Source organism: Penaeus chinensis, chromosome 8 (assembly GCF_019202785.1).
Source record: "Penaeus chinensis breed Huanghai No. 1 chromosome 8, ASM1920278v2, whole genome shotgun sequence".
Lineage (NCBI taxonomy): Eukaryota > Metazoa > Arthropoda > Malacostraca > Decapoda > Penaeidae > Penaeus > Penaeus chinensis.
In genome coordinates, this window is record NC_061826.1 from 38,412,163 (window position 1) to 38,431,057 (window position 18,895).

Below are 18,895 nucleotides of genomic sequence, written 5' to 3' on the forward strand. Positions count from 1 at the left end.
ACTCCTACAGTGAGGTTTACCTTTACAATAGAGCACGTGTTCGTCATTTAGTATTTTCTGTTCCTCACATAGTCTTCCAAATTCAATGAGTTTCACAACATCCCATATAACGAAGGGAAATTTCTCAAGTAAAATTGTTATTAGGTCTCGTCCTAAAATTATATGTGCATATATATATATGTGTATGTGTGTGTGTGTGTGTGTGTGTGTGTGTGTGTGTGTGTGTGTGTGTGTGTGTGTGTGTGTGTGTGTTTTGTCAGACAGTGACAATATATATTGTCATTTATCAATTAATTTTTAATATCTAACAAAAAATACCAAATAACTGAAATTACTGAGATTCAAATTCAAATTAATATAAGATACATATTAATGTTATTATTTTTTATCTGAGAGTGTACAGACAGGAGAAAAGGACACGTGGTAAGGTTGTAGGTATATATATGCAAGTCACTAGCGTCAAGATGAAGGTCAGTCGTAGCACGAATCTCCATTTCATTTACATCTTGGCGGAAGTAAGGAGGAAATGATGACATTTGCCTCCTCCCATCTCTCACTCCCCCTCCCCTCTCTTTCTCTCTCTTTATTATATATATATATATACATATATATATGTGTGTGTGTGTGAGTGTATGTGCGTGTGTGTGTGGGTGTGAGTGCGTGTGTGTGTGTGTGTGTGTGTGTGTGTGTGTGTGTGTGTGTGTGTGTGTGTGTGTGTGTGTGTGTGTGTGTGTATAAATACATATGTATCCATATATATTTATACATATATGTGAATATGTGTGAGTGTGGTTCTCGCGCGTATGAGTGTGCTCACACACACACACACACACACACACACACACACACACACACACACACACACACACACACACACACACACACTCACACTCGTATATATATATATATATATATATATATATATATATATGTGTGTGTGTGTGTGTGTGTGTGTGTGTGTGTGTGTGTGTGTGTGTGTAGTGTGTATGTATGTATGTATGAGTGTATATGTGTATATATACATACATACATACATACATACATACATACATACATACATACATATATATATATATATATATATATATATTGAGAGAGAGAGAGAGAGAGAGAGAGAGAGAGAGAGAGAGAGAGAGAGAGAGAGAGAGAGATGCTTTCATATATATAAAAGCTCATATATGAATTTATAGAAATACTCATCGCACTAACAACAGTTTAATACCATCTAAATAAATAAATAAATATAAACGCAAAAACTCCACAAACGGTGAAGTCTCCCGAACTCGGAGCAAAATAAGGGAACTGTAGCTTGCATCATCCCTCCCCGCCGTCAGTACAATTGTCGAAAACGTTTTATCTTCCTTCTGCTGACATTTAGCTGACAACATGCCTACTTGGAACCAGATTCAGCAACAACTGAAACATCCAAATAATCCCGTGGTGTTTTTTGACATCACAGTGGGTCAGACTGTGAGTACAGGGTGGTACCGGCATTTGCATGATTGCGCCCATGAATGAATATACATTGAATATACATTTGTTGTGAATAATTCCTTTCATTAATATGTATGTATTTAATTAAAGGTATAAATGACACTGAATGAGTGCCACTGGATTATATGTAAGACTTAAGTAAATTTCTAACATGTTTGATTGAAACCTATAGTTTTGTAGTCCATACCTACATTAAATTGTTGGTTCTGTTACTTTAAATATGTGTAATACTGATAAAAGATGACCGTGTATAGTCATTATATGAGATTTTATTCAAAACAAAACAATGTAAAAGTAAACTAAAGGTTTTTACCTTTTGTTACATATTTCTGTCATGAAATTAGTTATGTTAATGTTGATCAGTCTTCAAGTTCATTGCATAAGGAGCAACATTAGTTCAAGTAAATTTTTTTACATCTACTTCTTATTTAGTTACAGTGAAATGATGCTTGCGAGAAGTCGAAGTGTGTGTGTATGTTCACAATTATAGTTTTACTAAAGATATTGAGATCCAGTTGTATTTGTGATATAATGGTTATTTCCATTTCTGTGTCTATTTTGTTTGCTTGGATAATATGCTCCTTTGTTTGATACATACTTAGAATCTTAAACTCTTTAAAGTGAAAGAATAAAACCCCATTATGTTCTTATTTACAGGAAATTGGACGAATGATAATGGAGTTGTACGCAGATGTGTGCCCCAAAACCAGTGAGAATTTTAGGCAGTTTTGCACAGGGGAATACCGCAAGGATGGAGTCCCAATAGGGTACAAGGGTGCCAGCTTCCATCGTGTCATTAAAGATTTCATGATTCAAGGCGGTGACTTTGTCAGGGTGTGTATTGATGAAGATCTGAGACATATGAAGTACTTTTATCATTATTTATGAAGATAGATGTGTATATTTTTAAATAATTTTGAGGGTAATATTTAGGTATCCTTTATCAAAGTTATTGATTTTAGTTTCCTAAAATATTTTGGTAGTATTATCTGATCAGTTGGTACACTTAGTCACTAGAAGTAGAAGTATTATTTTTTTTTCTTTCTTTCTTTTTTTTTTCTTTTTTTAAATAAGATTTTTACTTAACATGTATAAGAATTTTAGGAATTTTTCAGTTCTTTTTTTTAAATGAGTAGATAAAAAAAGTACTTGTAAAGTTCAGATATAATTTTCATTTATTATAAAGCAAGTAGCCTGACATTTGATGCACCAGATGAACAAATGGTAAATAATATTTCTGTTTCTTTTCTAGGGTGATGGAACTGGTACCCAGAGCATATACGGTCCAAGCTTTCCAGATGAGAATTTCATCCTTAAACATGATGGCCCAGGCTTATTATCACTGGTAATACTAGAAAAAGTTTTTTTTTTAAATATTGAAATGTTCAGTATCTGTATCTGATATGCATCTGTTTTTATTGCTTTATATTGACATTTCTTATCTCTTTCACTATGTATAAATATATTTTCTTCTTCCTCCAGGCTAATAGTGGAAAAGATACAAATGGTTGCCAGTTCTTCATCACGTGTGCCAAGTGTGATTTCTTGGACGGCAAGCACGTTGTGTTTGGAAGAGTCATAGACGGTCTCCTTGTGATGCGAAAGATCGAAAATGTTCCCACTGGACCTAATAACAAGCCAAAAATTCCAGTCACAATTTCTCAGTGTGGCCAAATGTGATTATGTTTTGTGGAACATATGTTTGTGATTGTCTGAGGGTTTTGTGAATTTCAAAATGAATAAATGTTTTCCTTTTTTACAAATATATAGTTTTTTTTTCTCTCTCAAGCCCTTTAAAAAATAAAGAAAAAGGGGTGGTGAGGTAAAATATATAATTTAAGAAGAAAAACTTGTTTGTATACTGCTGGCAATTCTTAGATTGAGGTTATTCTTTTAATGAGCAAAATTGTAATGAGCACTAAAATACTTTCTTTACCAAGTAAAACCTAATAATTATATTAACATAGTGCTTTAGATCATTTAAAAAGCTTCTGAGTAACATCATGACTTTTCTATCAGTAATTAAGGTTCATGATATTTTACTGATTTTTTAATACAAATTCACTAATCGTCTGACAAATCCTAACAAATCCTTTACATAATCAACTTAACTAACAAAAGTTTAATAACTCACTAGTACCTCTGTTTGCACAAACAATGGTTTATTGTAAAAAAAATACTGTTTTTTCAGCAACAATTAGGATAATTTTAGGATACAAAATGCATTTGAATATCAGTCTGCACCACAACTGCTGAGACAGTATGTATATTCATTTAATGAATTACAGTAATAGATAAGCATGAAACAAATAATCTGCATATTAATAATCGCTGTTTACCTCTTGATGTTATATTTCCTTTTCTTCACAAAACCGTGATATGCCCGTTATTTCCTTTATTTAGATTGTTTTTAAAATAGAATTTCATTCACGTGATAGAGGACGAGAGAAGATTAAAATTCACCCTTACAATAGTGCTCTTATCAGCTAAGGTGACTTCAAAACAAACGCTCCTATGTGATGCAGGTGGCACACCGCGTTACACGATATGTAGATATCAGGTAACAATGCAAACCTGAACCTTTTCTCTCTCTCTCTCTCTCTCTCTCTCTCTCTCTCTCTCTCTCTCTCTCTCTCTCTCTCTCTCTCTCTCTCTCTCTCTCTCTCTCTCTCTCTCTCTCTCTCTCTCTCTCTCTCTCTCTCTCTCTCTCTCTCTCTCTCTCTCTCTCTCTCTCTCTCTCTCTCTCTCTCTCTCTCTCTTTCTTTCTCTCTCTCTTTTTCACACACACACACACACACACACACACACACACACACACACACACACACACACACACACACACACACACACACACACACACACACACACACACACACACACACACACACTTCCAGTAGATAATGAGATATTTCGTGGAAAGTATCCAAGTGAACGATACCCCCCCCCCCCCTCGACTGCAATTACCCTGGTGTTATTTGCAGATTCTCGCTCAAGAAAAAAAAAATATATATATATATATAGAAATAAAAATAAATAAATGATGCCAGATTTTTTTTTTTTTTTTTTTTTTCCATTGCCGTCACCCTGTGTTTAAATTTTCTTGGGCACGAAGGCTAAACATATTTAATGATAGGTTGATAATCCAGGAAGACGATTCAGAGGAAGTGCAAAATAAGAAAATGGAAAGGAAGTAGGTGAAGTATTATCTTCCGTATATAAGGAGGAAGTCAAATTGGATAGAGATTTCATAGTTTTCTCGTGAGGAAAAAATGACGTCTAATGAAATTTTCATTATTTTATCAAACTAGATTGTTAATATAAAGGGAATGGAAAGAACACACAACTCCATGGAATATGTAGAAAAAAAAACTTTGAAGAAGAAATATGTAAGAGGAAATAATTAACTTTCAACTCATAAGTTTTGAAGGACCCTGGCAGGTGAAAATATGAAATTACAAACATGTTTCAGTACCTGCAACCATGTTTAACATTTTTCATAAAATATATTGTAAATATAACCTACTTATTTGTGAATTCACTCATTTCTTACCAAATATGGCACGTAAACATTTATACAGCTTATCCCTCGGCCAATAACCCATACACCGCTGTCAACGTCAAGCAGAGTGTCAATGAAGAGAGAAAATATGTAGTTTGTTTGTGTTTTTTGTATATGTTAAAGAGTCTTTCAAAATGGGGATCCTCGTTGACAGCTCGATAATGATAGGATCCATGGTAAGTTAGGATATAAACGATGAGTAAGGAGGTAGAGATCAGTTGTTTATATTACATATTTTATCTCGGGATATTTGCCCGGTTCTTTCAGTTGCAGATTATATGTATTTATACTAACAACGAATGTTGTTGTGCTTTAAGTGACTTGTAGATATCAACTAAAACTGGTCTGCTATGTATTAACATTATGATCGGCTTCCTAGAATAGCTGAGGTTACGTATCACACACCATTCCTGAACAACAGCCAGACCCAACAGTTGGTCCTGGTGATATAAGAAGCACGGAGAATAACAGAGATATATCCCAGTCAGAGGGAAACAGAAGTTGAAATGGACAACTCTGCCCTCATTATTGCCATTGATCATTTTGTTGCACAGCCCATAAATGTATATGACAAGACAGACTCAGAATCCACCTTTGAACTGCAGCAGAGGATTGTTCAGAACACCTACATCCACCCAACATGACAATACTGGTACCAATTAATTCTTCTTACCATTTACTCTTCATAGATGTAGGAATTACGTTGCAGAAACCTCCACCCCCCACCATACCCCATAAGCTTGGGCTTGATAGTAAGTGTGAAGACATGAGGGTTACCAGGAAAATTTCAGGGTAAAATATGAAGATATATAAGTTCTGTAGCACATATGGGAGATAATTGTTACTATGATATTTAATGCAGGGGACTGTACCCCTTTGTGGGTTCCCTAGAGGGGGCCTACTTCCCCCAGCACTACCTTGAAACACAAAGAATACTTTTTCATGACAGAATGGAACCTATGACCAACATTCAGATGAACTGCGACCATAAAACAGGTCAATCTATAGAGGACTCCCTGCTGTTGGTCCTATATTGCATCCTGCCATAAATACATGGAGGATTCTCTCTATTCCAGGATAAGGGTTGGTGAGGTAGTAGTCCCTCCCCTACCCTCCCTTTCTATCAGTACCAAGTTTACAGAGTTTCTACGGCAATATTCTTACATGCATGAGTAGTAAAGAGTGAGGGGAACCCATTGGTACCAGTATCATTATGATCAGGTGTGCACAGATCTTCTGACATTTACAAAAAAATTGATATTCCAAGTTGTGTCCTTTAGTTTAAAAGGTGTGTAATTCTCATTTAATTATCAAAATCCATCAAACCACTGTAATCACTGGATTCGTAATGCACAGTGTTCCATATAATCTTAGTAAAATTTCTTTAATAGTTTTCTCTCCTTTTATATTTTTCAATTTTTTCCCCAAGATTTGCTTTGTAATCAGTCAAAGCCTTCTGCAGCAAATGGAAAAAGTATTCTCTGTAATGGATAATCTCATAATTTTTTTTTGTAAATTATCTAAGATATCCACAGATAACTGTGTCAGTTTCTGTGTGAGCATGTACAGTCTAAATAACCTTTGCTTTTCACTTATATTTTCAGTAGAGTAAGTAGGATGGGATGGCATTAGTCTATTTCTCTTTTGTGAAAGATAAATTTTTCTGTATCAAGAAAGAATAATGAAATCAGGTACAGGTATCAGTTTAATTGTAATCGTGAGACAAAGGAACGTGTTTGACTAGGCATTCGAGAGAACTATATGAGTTTATTATAAGACTTCAAAAAATGATTATTTTGAATGTTAGGGCTGTCTCTTTCCTTTGTGCCAAAGTTGTAAATGTAAACTTAGTTCATATTTGTATTTTTGTTTCACTAATTTCATTTTTTTCTTTTTCTTATAGCTGGTCTTCTTTATTGGAGGATGGGTATGGTTTGTGAAAAAGATATTCCGTGACTATGAAGTCCATAATACGATGGTCCAGCTTTTCTTCCCAATGATTTTTATGCTGTCATGCACCATGTTCGAACTTATTATTTTTGAAATTGCAGCTGTTCTTGAGTCAGGGTGAGTTAGAATTTACCTTTTGTTTATAAATGTGTATATATTTGTTTTTTCTGAAATTCTAATATAACCCAGAATGTTTCTGTTTTAACCTTATAAAGGTTCTTTACTATATTTTTGTGACTGCTATTGAGTAAAATGTCTAATTTATTCAATAACTGTATTCTCCAGTGAAGTGGTTGTGTGTATGCATCCACTCATGTTTCTACCCATGCTTATACACATAAAATTATAAGAAGTAATTTTTAAATAATTGAGAGTTCTTGAATTTAAATTTAAAAGTTTTTAAAAAAAATATAACAGTTACAGATTTCACTGGGAATTAAACCCTTAATTACTTCTTGTACATATTACTTTATGAATGATAATGGTTATTTGTCTTGCAGATCTAGATACCTTTACTGGCAAGTGGTCTTGTACTCCATGCTCATCATGCTCATTCTTGTCATACCATTCTACCTATGTCACTTTGCTGTTTCAAATATCAGGATGGGTAAGTTATGCTAACTTCTTTTCAAGTTTTCATTGACTTATAGACATAGATATAGATATAGATATCTGTATTTATCTATATCTATCTATCTATCTATATATATGATATATAATGTATATTATAGATAGATAGATAACATAGAATGTATGATATATGATATATAGTATATGATATATAATAAAAGATATATGATATATGATATATAATATATGATGTATAATTTATAATTAGTGTGTATGTATATATATATATATATATATATATATATATATATTATATATATTATATATATATATACACACATAAATACATGGAGGATATATCAACATATTTATTCCCATTCTGTTTCCAGTTCGTCGAGAATGGGTTGGTGTACTATCAGTGTTTACATGGGGAGTGTTTATGGTCTGCTTTTGGAAGATTGGTGACCCATTCCCCATCCTTAGCACACAACATGGTATTCTCTCCATAGAACAGGTAAGTAGATGTTAAGTATTATTTCATTAGATGTTTCTTAATTGCCTTAAAGAATAATTTAATGCTCCATGTAATTGGTAGTGTTTGAATTTAGTTATAGGTGTTCCTTGTAAATGATAATTATTTTATTCGTTCCAGAGTATCAGTAGGATTGGTGTTATTGGAGTGACAGTAATGGCTGCCTTATCAGGATTTGGTGCTGTCAACTATCCTTATACTTCTATGAATATCTTCATGCGCCCTGTTACCAAGTATGATATACAGGCACAGGAACGGCGCTTATTGCAGACTATTGATGTTATTGTTAGCAAGAAAAAGAGAATAGCACTAGCAGAAAGAGAAAGACAGACATCAAAGGTATGTAGAAATTTATTTAGAAATAGGAAGAATTTTTAAAAGTAGATTTTAGTAAGCAAGGTTCTGTTTTTGTGCTAAGCTCATGGCCAAGGACGTAAAGAAAAAGGAGCAGAAGCAAATACATCCTAGTGTATTCTATATCCCATATACTTATTTTATTGTACCTCTATCAACATATTGGATTAAGGTGCTGCCAGTCACCTTCCAGAAGTTTTGTGCAATTGTGGCAAGGCATTGCCATCATCCTGGCCTTCAGCCAAATTTTTTATGACATCACCCTTTTTTATGATGATGATGATGATGATGATGATGATGATGATGATGATGATAATGACATCACCTTGATCCAAGAGGTTAATGAATGCTCAATCTAATTTAGATTCAGTGTTTTGCTGAATGTGTTACTTCTAATGTTTCATTTCTTATTTGAAGTAAAGGTCTGCATGGCATATATATATATACTTGCAGGTGGAAGTTGATAGTGGGGCACGGTCAAGGATTTGGGGCTTGTTACGCAGTGTCACCACCAGTAGTCCAGAAGGGGAGAGCATTGCAGCATTGAAACAGGAGGTTGCAGCCTTGGAGGTCAGTTGCAGGAATTTATGTATGGAGAGGGGGGGTGGGGGGGTCATATGCATGGTTAGAGCCTACTTCCTCATCACAGTTCAGTTGAAATATAAATATATATTAAATATTTTGGCATAGGTTATATCAGTTTTACAAGTCAGTAACAGGAGTTGACCAAGAATAAATACTAAAAATGGTAAAGGGTTAATAACTTATATATTTTATCTATAATAAAAGAATGATTGATTGTCTTCATCTTTTTAGTGTTACTAGGGTTGATTTTCTAGCATTGCAGAGATATAGACCTAAAATGCCAATAACATTCTGTGCTGATATTTAAAGCAAGTAATCCTACCTAACCTTCCTGCAGGAACTGTCTCGACAACTTTTCCTAGAGACCGTTGAACTGCAGGGCCAACGGGAGAGATTAGAGTGGGCCAGCACATTCCAGGGACGCTTTTTCAACTTTATGGGTTATTTTTTCTCGTTGTATTGCTCGTGGAAAATTTTTATTGTAAGTTAATATCTGGTATAAGTTTTTGCTTACGTTTATGATTCTTGTATTATCTTGCTGCATATATTTAAAATCTAAATTCATTAAAGATTACAGCCCATAGGAAGGATATCATAAAAATGAAAGTAGATGCGAGTCAGTGGAGAAAATTAACTTGAAATTTAAGTGCTAAAAGTAAAAACTCCACCAAAATCTGCTGTGCAAATATAGTTCAGACTAATTGCACATTCTTTATACGTGTTGCTGATATACATTCATTCTTCATTGCAGTCTCTAGTAAATATAGTGTTTGATCGCGTTGGGAGAAAAGATCCCGTGACCAAAGGCATGGAGATTGCCGTGCACTGGTTAGGGTTTGATATCGATGTGCAGTTTTGGTCTCAGCACATCTCCTTTTTCCTTGTTGGGTGCATCATCGTTACTTCCATTCGAGGATTTATTCTAACTCTTACCAGGGTAAATATGAAGCTCCTGATTTTTGTATTTTAGTTTGTATATGCTTATATCAATGTTCAGGGTCATGATCAAGGATAATAGGTACATTAGTAATATTAGACAGAAATTTTGAACTCTACGGGAATTTTAGTCATGCCATTATTTTGTTATCAGTGTTTTTTATAAAAACAAATTCTAATAGACGTAATCAGTATCTCTATTTCATATACAAGTTTATAAGAGCATGCATTCATATTTCAACTTCAACAGCAAATTGATATGTTACGCATTTTTCACATAGATTTGGTGTACTAATGAAGGATTTTTCCTTTCAGTTTTTCTATGCAGTTTCTAGCAGTAAATCATCAAACATTATTGTGCTAGTGTTGGCTCAGCTTATGGTGAGTTTAGTGAATCAGTTTTAGCCTAAAGTATTTATTTCTAAAGTGACGCTGACATCCCCCCCCCCCCTCTCTCTCTCTCTCTCTCTCGCTCTCTCTCTCTCTCTCTCTCTCTCTCTCTCTCTCTCTCTCTCTCTCTCTCTCTCTCTCTCTCTCTCTCTCTCTCTCTCTCTCTCTCTCTCTCTCTCGCTCTCTCTCGCTCGCTCTCTCTCGCTCGCTCTCTCTCTCTCTCTCTCTCTCTCTCTCTCTCTCTCTCTCTCTCTCTCTCTCTCTCTCTCTCTCTCTCTCTCTCTCTCGCTCGCTCGCTCGCTCGCTCTCTCTCTCTCGCTCTCTCTCTCTCTCTCTCTCTCTCTCTCTCTCTCTCTCTCTCTCTCTCTCTCTCTCTCTCTCTCTCTCTCTCTCTCTCTCTCTCTCTCTCTCTCTCTCTCTCTCTGTAAATTAAAGATATTGGTCTCTGAATTTTAAAATAAATATATGTAATTGTCTCTTACAGCCTAAGTCTGAATAATTTTTACTTCTTACTGTCTAGTCTCATCTTGACTCATTTCGGTGAAAAGTTTTTAGTTTTAAAATGTCAATTTTGCCCAGCTGTGTAACTCAGTAAAAATATAACATGTAATTTAACACTAACGGTAATACTACTACTACTACTATTATTATTACTATTACTAAGTAAATAAGCCAGAATTGCATCACTTTAACCATTTTCATTGGAGTAGAATAATGCTAATTTATATATTTGGAACAATAGAAAGAACTGATGCTTCAAAATGAATTCCTGAACTACCAGAAAAGAATGTTATTAACCCATTCCCGACGGGCATGGCATGTATGCACATGCCATGCCCACTGTGAGTTTACTTGTTTAATTGCTTTTACACATAGCTGGCTACACTTGTACTAAATCACCAATGAGCCAAGAATTTACGAAAATAGTTTACGTGATCTTATTTTGCTATTACTAATGTTTATAACATTATAGTAATTATAATGATTACAATAAAAATAACACCATTGATATTCATAGAACTAGTAAAAAATACAAATTTCCTGTCAATTCAAGGAAAGGTGAAATCAGGTAAGGCAGAGCCATCTATGTGTACAGACATTTCACAAAAAATATAAAAAATGAGCACAGCATTTTCCCCATTTTTTAAAATTAATTTTCCCCTGTGGCAATGGGTTAATTATTCAATACATTTCCTGTTCATGACTGATGTACAAGAGTTGTTTTATTAATATTGGTTCTCTTCCCCAGGGCATGTACTTCGTTTCTATGGTGATGCTCATGCGAATGAACATGCCCCTAGAGTACAGGACAATAATTACACAGGTTAGTATTTCCTAGTTTCAGTACTGTGGATGAAATCATTATCCTGATTATATAGGATAGCTTGTGATAAGAATCTCTCTTTAGATATTAATGCTTTTCCTTATGTAACTAATCCCTTTATATTTTCATTTTTATTATGTTTGGATTTTCTTCAGATAGCTGTCAATTTTTTTTTTTCTGTAAATCAAGTAATATAAAAAATAATAATTACTTACTAATGATATTAACTAAAAAATAAGAGGACTAAAAAATGATTAAAAGAATATTGAGCTACTCTTAATGAAACTTCTCTTGCTTTAGTATTTGTTGTCTTCTATGGCTCATTCTTTAGAAAGAAAAGTACAACTTTGAAGATAGCTCTGACAATAAGGGGAAATTTAGATACCCTGCCTTGAAACACATCTGAACTCCTTATACAGTCATATTATGAGGATTAAATATATAAATGTAAAAAAATGACTTATCAGAGTTGTCAGGATAGCATTCTGTAGTCATCTCAAGATTAACCCATTGCTGCTGGATGGCATGTATATACAAGATATGGCATGCCTGGACTGTATTCTGGGTGGTATGTGCATACATGACTTGGGTCCCATTTTCCGGGGGCATGTCACAAGCACGCTATGGTGACGACACAATCCCCCCCGGCAGTGGGTCCCATGCCACTATGAATACTACCCGGGTTATAACTCAAGACAATGTTGATACATTGTAAAACAGATGCATCCTTTGTATCTGGTATCAGGCATTTTGTTACCTTTTTCCCCATCAGCATATAGCTTCTGGTTTCCAATACCTTCCATATTTCAGGTTTTGGGTGATCTCCAGTTCCACTTCTACCACCGATGGTTTGATGTTATATTTCTAGTATCAGCACTTACCACAATGGGCATTCTGTACTTGGCCCATAAACAAGTCAATACTTCAGACAAGACAGAAAGCTTTTATGAACCCAAGTGGTGACAAAAAGTTCAGACTTTGTCAGCTCAACTGAAAATTATTGTTATGAACTTAAGTGCCCCCTTCCCCCTGGCTGAAATATAGCTGTTTATGTGTGAAGGAACTTTTACATGACAAAACTTAAATATAGCCAGCAACTCTCCTATTTAGTATTAATGCTCTGAAGACTAAAATCTAATTCTTTCTAGACAAGCTATGAAAAAAGAACCAAATAATGGGAAACTTAAAATGTGGTTTGTAAAATGAGTTTCTTCTAAAGATTCTAATGACTTGATATGATAATAGGAAGAGTAAAATGTAATATATTAAAAATGTTGTTTGTACTGGTATGATGACTAAACCAGGTAAAATGTAAAATGAAAATAGCTTGACTAATTAAAAAAAGATGAAGATATACAAGTAATTTTTCTTTTTTTATGTATAAACACCAGGTATTAAGGAAATTTAGTAGCAATGGTGTATGGGTTGAAAATATGATTTTATTTTTATTGCATTGAAAATTTTATATTTTGAATATGATATATGCAATGTGGTGCAGACTACTACTAACTAAAATAAAACTTGTTCATAACTAACTTTTCACTTTCCTCTTTATTATACATATACGCATCCCATCCATCACAAAAATAAAAAACAAATGTATACATCAGACTTACAAAAATAAAAACAGAAGTAGAGGACATAAAAAGTTAACAGACTAAATGTTTCCATGTGATTTGTATCAGGTTTCATTTCCAATGGAATGCTGGTGTAGAAAGATAATATTCAACATTGTTCGCCCTCGCATTATTACAAGAAGACAGTGGTCAGAAATTAGTGATTTTAAAATGCTAATTCCTTTATTTAAGAAAAAAAAATAAAAGGAAAATAAAGAGATGCACCACATCAGACATCAACAAAAAATTATTATCACTTTAAAAAGTATTTAAGGGAAGTTTCACCTCAGTTACAAATAAAAGAAATATCCTTTTTTTTCAAACAAACAAACAAAAAAGCCTTTGTCCAAAAAAAAAAGAGAGAAAATAAAATGCATTTGATATACACCTCCATTATGTAATTATGTGGAAAACCATATGTGGAAAAAAAAACATACAAGATTAAACTACTAAAAGGAATAACAGTACAATTTCATTACTATCACATTTCTCAAATCTCAGTCACACAATGAAATATGAATATAAAATGACATGTAATAACAATTACGAATTAATGAAAACTGTGGTCTTCTCAACGCACGATCCATCTCAGTATTTACACAACAAGTTCTTCCATTTTCCCTTTCACTTCCGCAAGGTTTGCTTCAAACTCGCTTCTCTTGGCTATTTTGGCCTCCTCTTCCGATGTCAATTGTCCTCCACTTGCTTTCCTCCCTTCCAATTTCTTCATCTGTTTCAATTTTGACTTGATTTTGTTCTCTTGCTTTCTCAGTTCTTCCATCTTTGCTTGCATTTCCTCAGTTTTTGGATCCTATACCGTAAAAAGAGAAAAATGCTGAAATGATTACAGATAAAATAGACAAATCTTTATAACTTTCAAAGGCTACGTATAATACTATTTATCTACTTACATTGCAAATATATCAGAAAAAGAAATATATTAAATTATCTACGTTTGGAAGATCAGCCTCACAATGTGTGGGGATATTAATAGTTGTTTTCATTCTTACAGTACATAAATTACAAACTACAATGTTAAGTAACAGAAATTAGTTAGAATAATTAATTGTAAAAATATCAGCTTTGAAAATAAACTTTTGTTACTCACTCTCATCCCCTCTATCATTCTCATTTTAATTTCTCATTTGACCCCACTCACTCACTCACTCACTCACTCACTCACTCACTCACTCACTCACTCACTCACTCACTCACTCACTCACTCACTCACTCACTCACTCACTCACTCACTCACTCACTCACTCACTCACTCACTCACTCATTCATTCATTCACTCACTCACTCACTCACTCACTCACTCACTCACTTGCTCACTCATTCACTCACTCATTCACTTGCTCATTCACTCACTCTCACCTACACTCACTTGTGTACCCACACAATGTTCCTGGTAATTTATATTTTTCCTGAACGCTTTACCCAATTACGGTAAGAGCCTGAAGTGTCATATCAAACAACGCGTCAGGGTGCCTGTCAAGTCAACTGCTTGAAAGGAAAATCAGAAGTGCAGGAAATATAAAATTACCCCATTAATTATTCTCTTTTATATGGCTTACACAATTTTTCAGGGTTTGATGCTAGAGCGATATTTTAAGCTTGTTTTTGAATGGCTATTTCTACTTGATGAATACAGTTGAGGCCCAACCAGTGCACAACTGCAGAACACAAGCAGCCTGATTGGTGTAGGTTCCTATTCAACCAATTGCAATAATGCAGCTGAGCATTTTATCACTAATAAAAGAATAACAGCATGCACACATTCCCAGGATACAATACAATGTCAAAGATTTTGATGAATATCTATTGAATTTAGGCACACACACTATCATTTCAGAGGCTGAACAACCCACAGAGTCAAAGGTTGGACTGAAAATATTAAATAAATTGCACATGCATCTTAATAGTATACAGTTTAGTATGTAACAGCTTTCTATTTTCATAGAATAATTCCTACTATATTATCTATTATTTTAATTATCCTGTTATGTATGAAATGTACCTTAAAATTGAACTGACACTCCAGTGTCTGCCCTTACTTGCTTTGTGTTGTCAATTACATTTCAGAATGATACCCCAAACTTCTATATTAAAGTAGAGAATTAATATTATTGGCATAAATATAATATCTACACTGAAGATATGATTTTGGAGTGCATCTTATATTATAGTATTTAGTTACTAGGTTTCAGCATATAGAAGTCCTGGTATACCACAGTATTTGCATGCAAAACCAGTACCAATAGTTCTTTCAGAATGTGACCAGTATGCACATGGAATTGGTGGAGTTATGTATGTATTGTGGGCATGTATTCTTCTTTGATGAAACTTCCTCGATATGACAAAATGTTGCCACCTCTACAGCAAATGATAAAAATGTTGTATCTTGGTATAAAAATTGTGCATAAAATTAAAATATAAGTAGTTTTGTGAAATTTAACTGAATGGCAAATGTTATGTTTATTAAATAAGTTGTAAATATTTTAATAAGAAGTTTGGGCTATATCATCGCTTTCACACCCTTTGGTGGAAGCTGTCCAAGAACATGAGCCTGATGACTGTAAGGTTGATTGATAATGCTTCTACAGAAGAGATATTAACCATGCCGACTACACAGAAGAAGAGTAAAACAATAATGGAGCATGGTGGTATGATGGACCCTTAAACCACACTCTACCTCACATAACAGACCATATATAAAGCATGAAACTATCCTCATTCCATTTAGTATACAGGGACTAATTCTATGCAAGTACTAGAATTTCACAAGTTTGTTTTGTAATTTACATGTCTGCATAAAACAAAACTGGTTACACAGCAAACAAAAATGCTTGTTTACAAATAGTACAGGATACTTTGACCCCTATGGGACATGAAATTTAGCACTAAATGCACGAGTACTCTATAATGTTCCCACAATACAGTAAGCAACTAAAAATACAAATAACTGACAGGAAAAAAATCCTGGTTACTAAAATTGTACTGGGTACTACAATCTAATAGGACTACGGCATACCAGGCAGGAGGAATTTTGCCATATCAGCTGCAAGAATAATCCCTCGGCCCCTTCCCTTTCTTTCCCTAGGGGAGTCAGCCTGACACATCTGTCAGAATGCATTTATGGAAAAGAGTAATCACAAGTATTCATAATTCTGGTTAGGTCAAACATACTGAAATATGTAAAGTAAAAATAAAGAATAGTAATTAATCAAGACCAAATATGAGCAAATTACTGCAATGAATCATGAAGAAATTCTATGTATCAAATGATGACTAATAATTCTCTCTTTACAATCATGACCCCAGAATTGCTGAAGAAAAAACAACTTTTTTTTAGATAAAGAATGCAGTCCCTAAATAAAATATACTCTAAGCTTTTCACTTCCCACCACAGATTTATCAATAAACAGCACCAGATGCATTTACTGAAAAATCAATCAATAAAAAATAAATAAATAAAGACCAGCAGATGTAAGCAACCACAAAAAAATAAAAATATATAATCACTAACTTCAATGCACTTCCAAACACACATATAAGCAACAAAAAAAGGCCAGCCCAAAATTAATCAGTATTAAAACATTTATGGAGTGACAACTGACAAAAAACCCTTCTTACACTTGGAAGGTGATGGAACTGCTTACTCACAGAATTGACAGTGGTGCAGGAACCATTATGAAATATGTTAGCAGCAATCCGTGATTGTGGTTCTAAGTCAATCTTGGGTCGACGGAGAGGTTGGTCACTATGTATTGCCAGGCTACTAGTGCTTGATGTAATTCTGCCTGTAATTTATCAAGTTACAAGCTGAGAATCATATCATAAAAGAGAAATGGAACAGTCAGAAAATGCTGAAAGGGGGTAGTACTTCAATCAACCATCTACTCTCAAGAATGAACTTACTGAAAGACTGAGAATGGCTAAGGATGTCTACACTGGCACTTTTCATCTGACTTCCAATCATCTGGTCTTCGTGTTTTCCTGGGTATACCAGATCATCAATAGGTCTGAAACATGTATGTCAAACCTTGTTACACATAAAACATTACTAACACCAACTATATTATATACGTAAATTATATATAAAAAAATTCATAAGGACAAAATGCCTTTTTCAACATCTTGGAGAAAGCACAAAGAACTCACTCTCCCGCTTTCAGTCTTCGGAGACGTTCCAGCTCCACCTCACGCCATTTTCTCCTCCCAGCTTTTCCCAAGCCTGGAGGTGGTGCCCTTGATGCATAAGAGAATTCTTCACATTATTTAAGAACACAGAAATCAGGAAGAAAATAATTAATCAAATACAAGGCCCCTAAATTATACATAATATATTCCCACCCTTTTTAAAATATTGGAGTAACAGTTGCTGCATAATCATATTAGCTACTGCCTTTACTTGGATCAAACAACTAATAATGCACTAGTATCACAGCATGTAAGTATTCTTCAGGAATATAACTGCACACTTACCTGGCTATCTCACGGTGAATTATGTGCTCTGCTGGGTTGTATGATGAAGCAACAGTCTCAGAGTCCCAGTCTTCTTCAGTGCACAGAGCATGAGTTGATATTACAGGTCTTGGGGTCTGCCTCTTAGCTTGCAGTTTATTTTCAACTTCTCTCCCTATTAAGAGATTATAAACATTATATCTGTGAAAATGATAAACTAACAACTAAAAATAATTTCCTTGACTATATCATATAAAAGAAAAGAAAACATATAACTGAAATTCACTTCAACATAAAAGTTGATATGTATACTGGATGACAGTAATCAAAACTGTTTCTATATTTGGCTTTATTTCTATATCAGTAACATATATACAGTATATAAAACAATAATTAATTCTAACTTACTTCTATAGATGTCCCTCTCCACAACAGCTTTATCTGGACACTCAAGGATGTGTACTTGGTAAAGGTGAGTTGGTACCACGTGTGTTGCGTTGAAGACACATACCTTCATGTCAGCATCAGGGTGAGACTATGGATGGAGAAGATTAAAACTTGCAGTTTACAGACTGACTAAACAAATGAGGGAATGATGTAGAAATAGTCAAAACAAGAATGACTCCAAAATTGATTTTCAATGAGTAACCAGCCCCTGTACAACTAAATATCCATAGTGATCATTAACAACTTTTTCTGAAATATGGATCAAAATCCTCTTGCTTCACTTACCTTTTTACACTTCACTAGATGCTGTGCCATACGATGTGGCAAAATCTGATGGGCTGGGTTGTACGGGCATGTGAGCAGCTTCTCTATTGCCCGAAAATCCATGGTGTTGATGCTTGTAAAATTAAAGTATAAAAATTAAATTCTATGACTAAACCTAAAACTTGACATTATGATATGTATGAAAAGACAGTGACAGAGAGAGAGAGAGAGAGAGAGAGAGAGAGAGAGAGAGAGAGAGAGAGAGAGAGAGAGAGAGAGAGAGAGAGAGAGAGAGAGAGAGAGAGAGAGCCAGAGAGAGCCAGAGAGAGCCAGAGAGAGCCAGAGAGGGCCAGAGCAAGCCATAGAGAACCAGAGAGCCAGAGCATGCCATAAAGAGCCAGAGAGTC

General features: G+C 34.4%; 3 protein-coding genes across 4 annotated transcripts; 2 read left to right on the plus strand and 1 right to left on the minus strand.

Moving 5' to 3' along the window:
• Positions 1–1,266: 1,266 nt before the first annotated feature.
• On the plus strand, positions 1,267–3,257 carry LOC125028125 (peptidyl-prolyl cis-trans isomerase H-like). Its single transcript, XM_047617468.1, has 4 exons — positions 1,267–1,470; positions 2,152–2,328; positions 2,747–2,839; positions 2,977–3,257. Exons 1-4 carry the CDS (start codon positions 1,387–1,389, stop codon positions 3,172–3,174), a joined length of 552 nt encoding a protein of 183 aa, XP_047473424.1. The 5' UTR covers positions 1,267–1,386; the 3' UTR covers positions 3,175–3,257.
• Positions 3,258–5,090: 1,833 nt separating this feature from the next.
• LOC125028123 (Golgi pH regulator-like) lies at positions 5,091–13,225 on the plus strand. Its single transcript, XM_047617465.1, has 11 exons — positions 5,091–5,229; positions 6,957–7,120; positions 7,504–7,610; positions 7,963–8,087; positions 8,226–8,444; positions 8,913–9,029; positions 9,382–9,525; positions 9,796–9,981; positions 10,296–10,361; positions 11,620–11,694; positions 12,505–13,225. Exons 1-11 carry the CDS (start codon positions 5,188–5,190, stop codon positions 12,655–12,657), a joined length of 1,398 nt encoding a protein of 465 aa, XP_047473421.1. The 5' UTR covers positions 5,091–5,187; the 3' UTR covers positions 12,658–13,225.
• Position 13,226: 1 nt separating this feature from the next.
• Positions 13,227–18,621, minus strand: LOC125028124 (the record flags this gene model as incomplete). 2 transcript variants are annotated; one of them, XM_047617467.1, is given in 8 exon segments in its annotated part: positions 13,963–14,121; positions 16,345–16,432; positions 16,977–17,113; positions 17,232–17,335; positions 17,475–17,561; positions 17,799–17,952; positions 18,186–18,312; positions 18,510–18,621. In XM_047617467.1, coding segments are annotated over 8 exon segments (823 nt in total), but the record flags the coding sequence as incomplete, so codon positions are not given.
• Between the last annotated feature and the right edge of the window lie 274 nt (positions 18,622–18,895).

Excerpts from the sequence above, each read along its gene's own strand:
- LOC125028125 (XM_047617468.1), top strand. The coding sequence starts at position 1,387 with ATGCCTACTTGGAACCAGATTCAGCAACAACTGAAACATCCAAATAAT. Across the intron at positions 1,471-2,151 it reads ACATCACAGTGGGTCAGACT|GAAATTGGACGAATGATAAT; the intron begins GTGAGTACAGGG and ends TCTTATTTACAG. Across the intron at positions 2,329-2,746 it reads AAGGCGGTGACTTTGTCAGG|GGTGATGGAACTGGTACCCA; the intron begins GTGTGTATTGAT and ends TTTCTTTTCTAG.
- LOC125028123 (XM_047617465.1), top strand. The coding sequence starts at position 5,188 with ATGGGGATCCTCGTTGACAGCTCGATAATGATAGGATCCATG. Across the intron at positions 9,030-9,381 it reads AGGAGGTTGCAGCCTTGGAG|GAACTGTCTCGACAACTTTT; the intron begins GTCAGTTGCAGG and ends ACCTTCCTGCAG. Across the intron at positions 10,362-11,619 it reads TAGTGTTGGCTCAGCTTATG|GGCATGTACTTCGTTTCTAT; the intron begins GTGAGTTTAGTG and ends TCTCTTCCCCAG.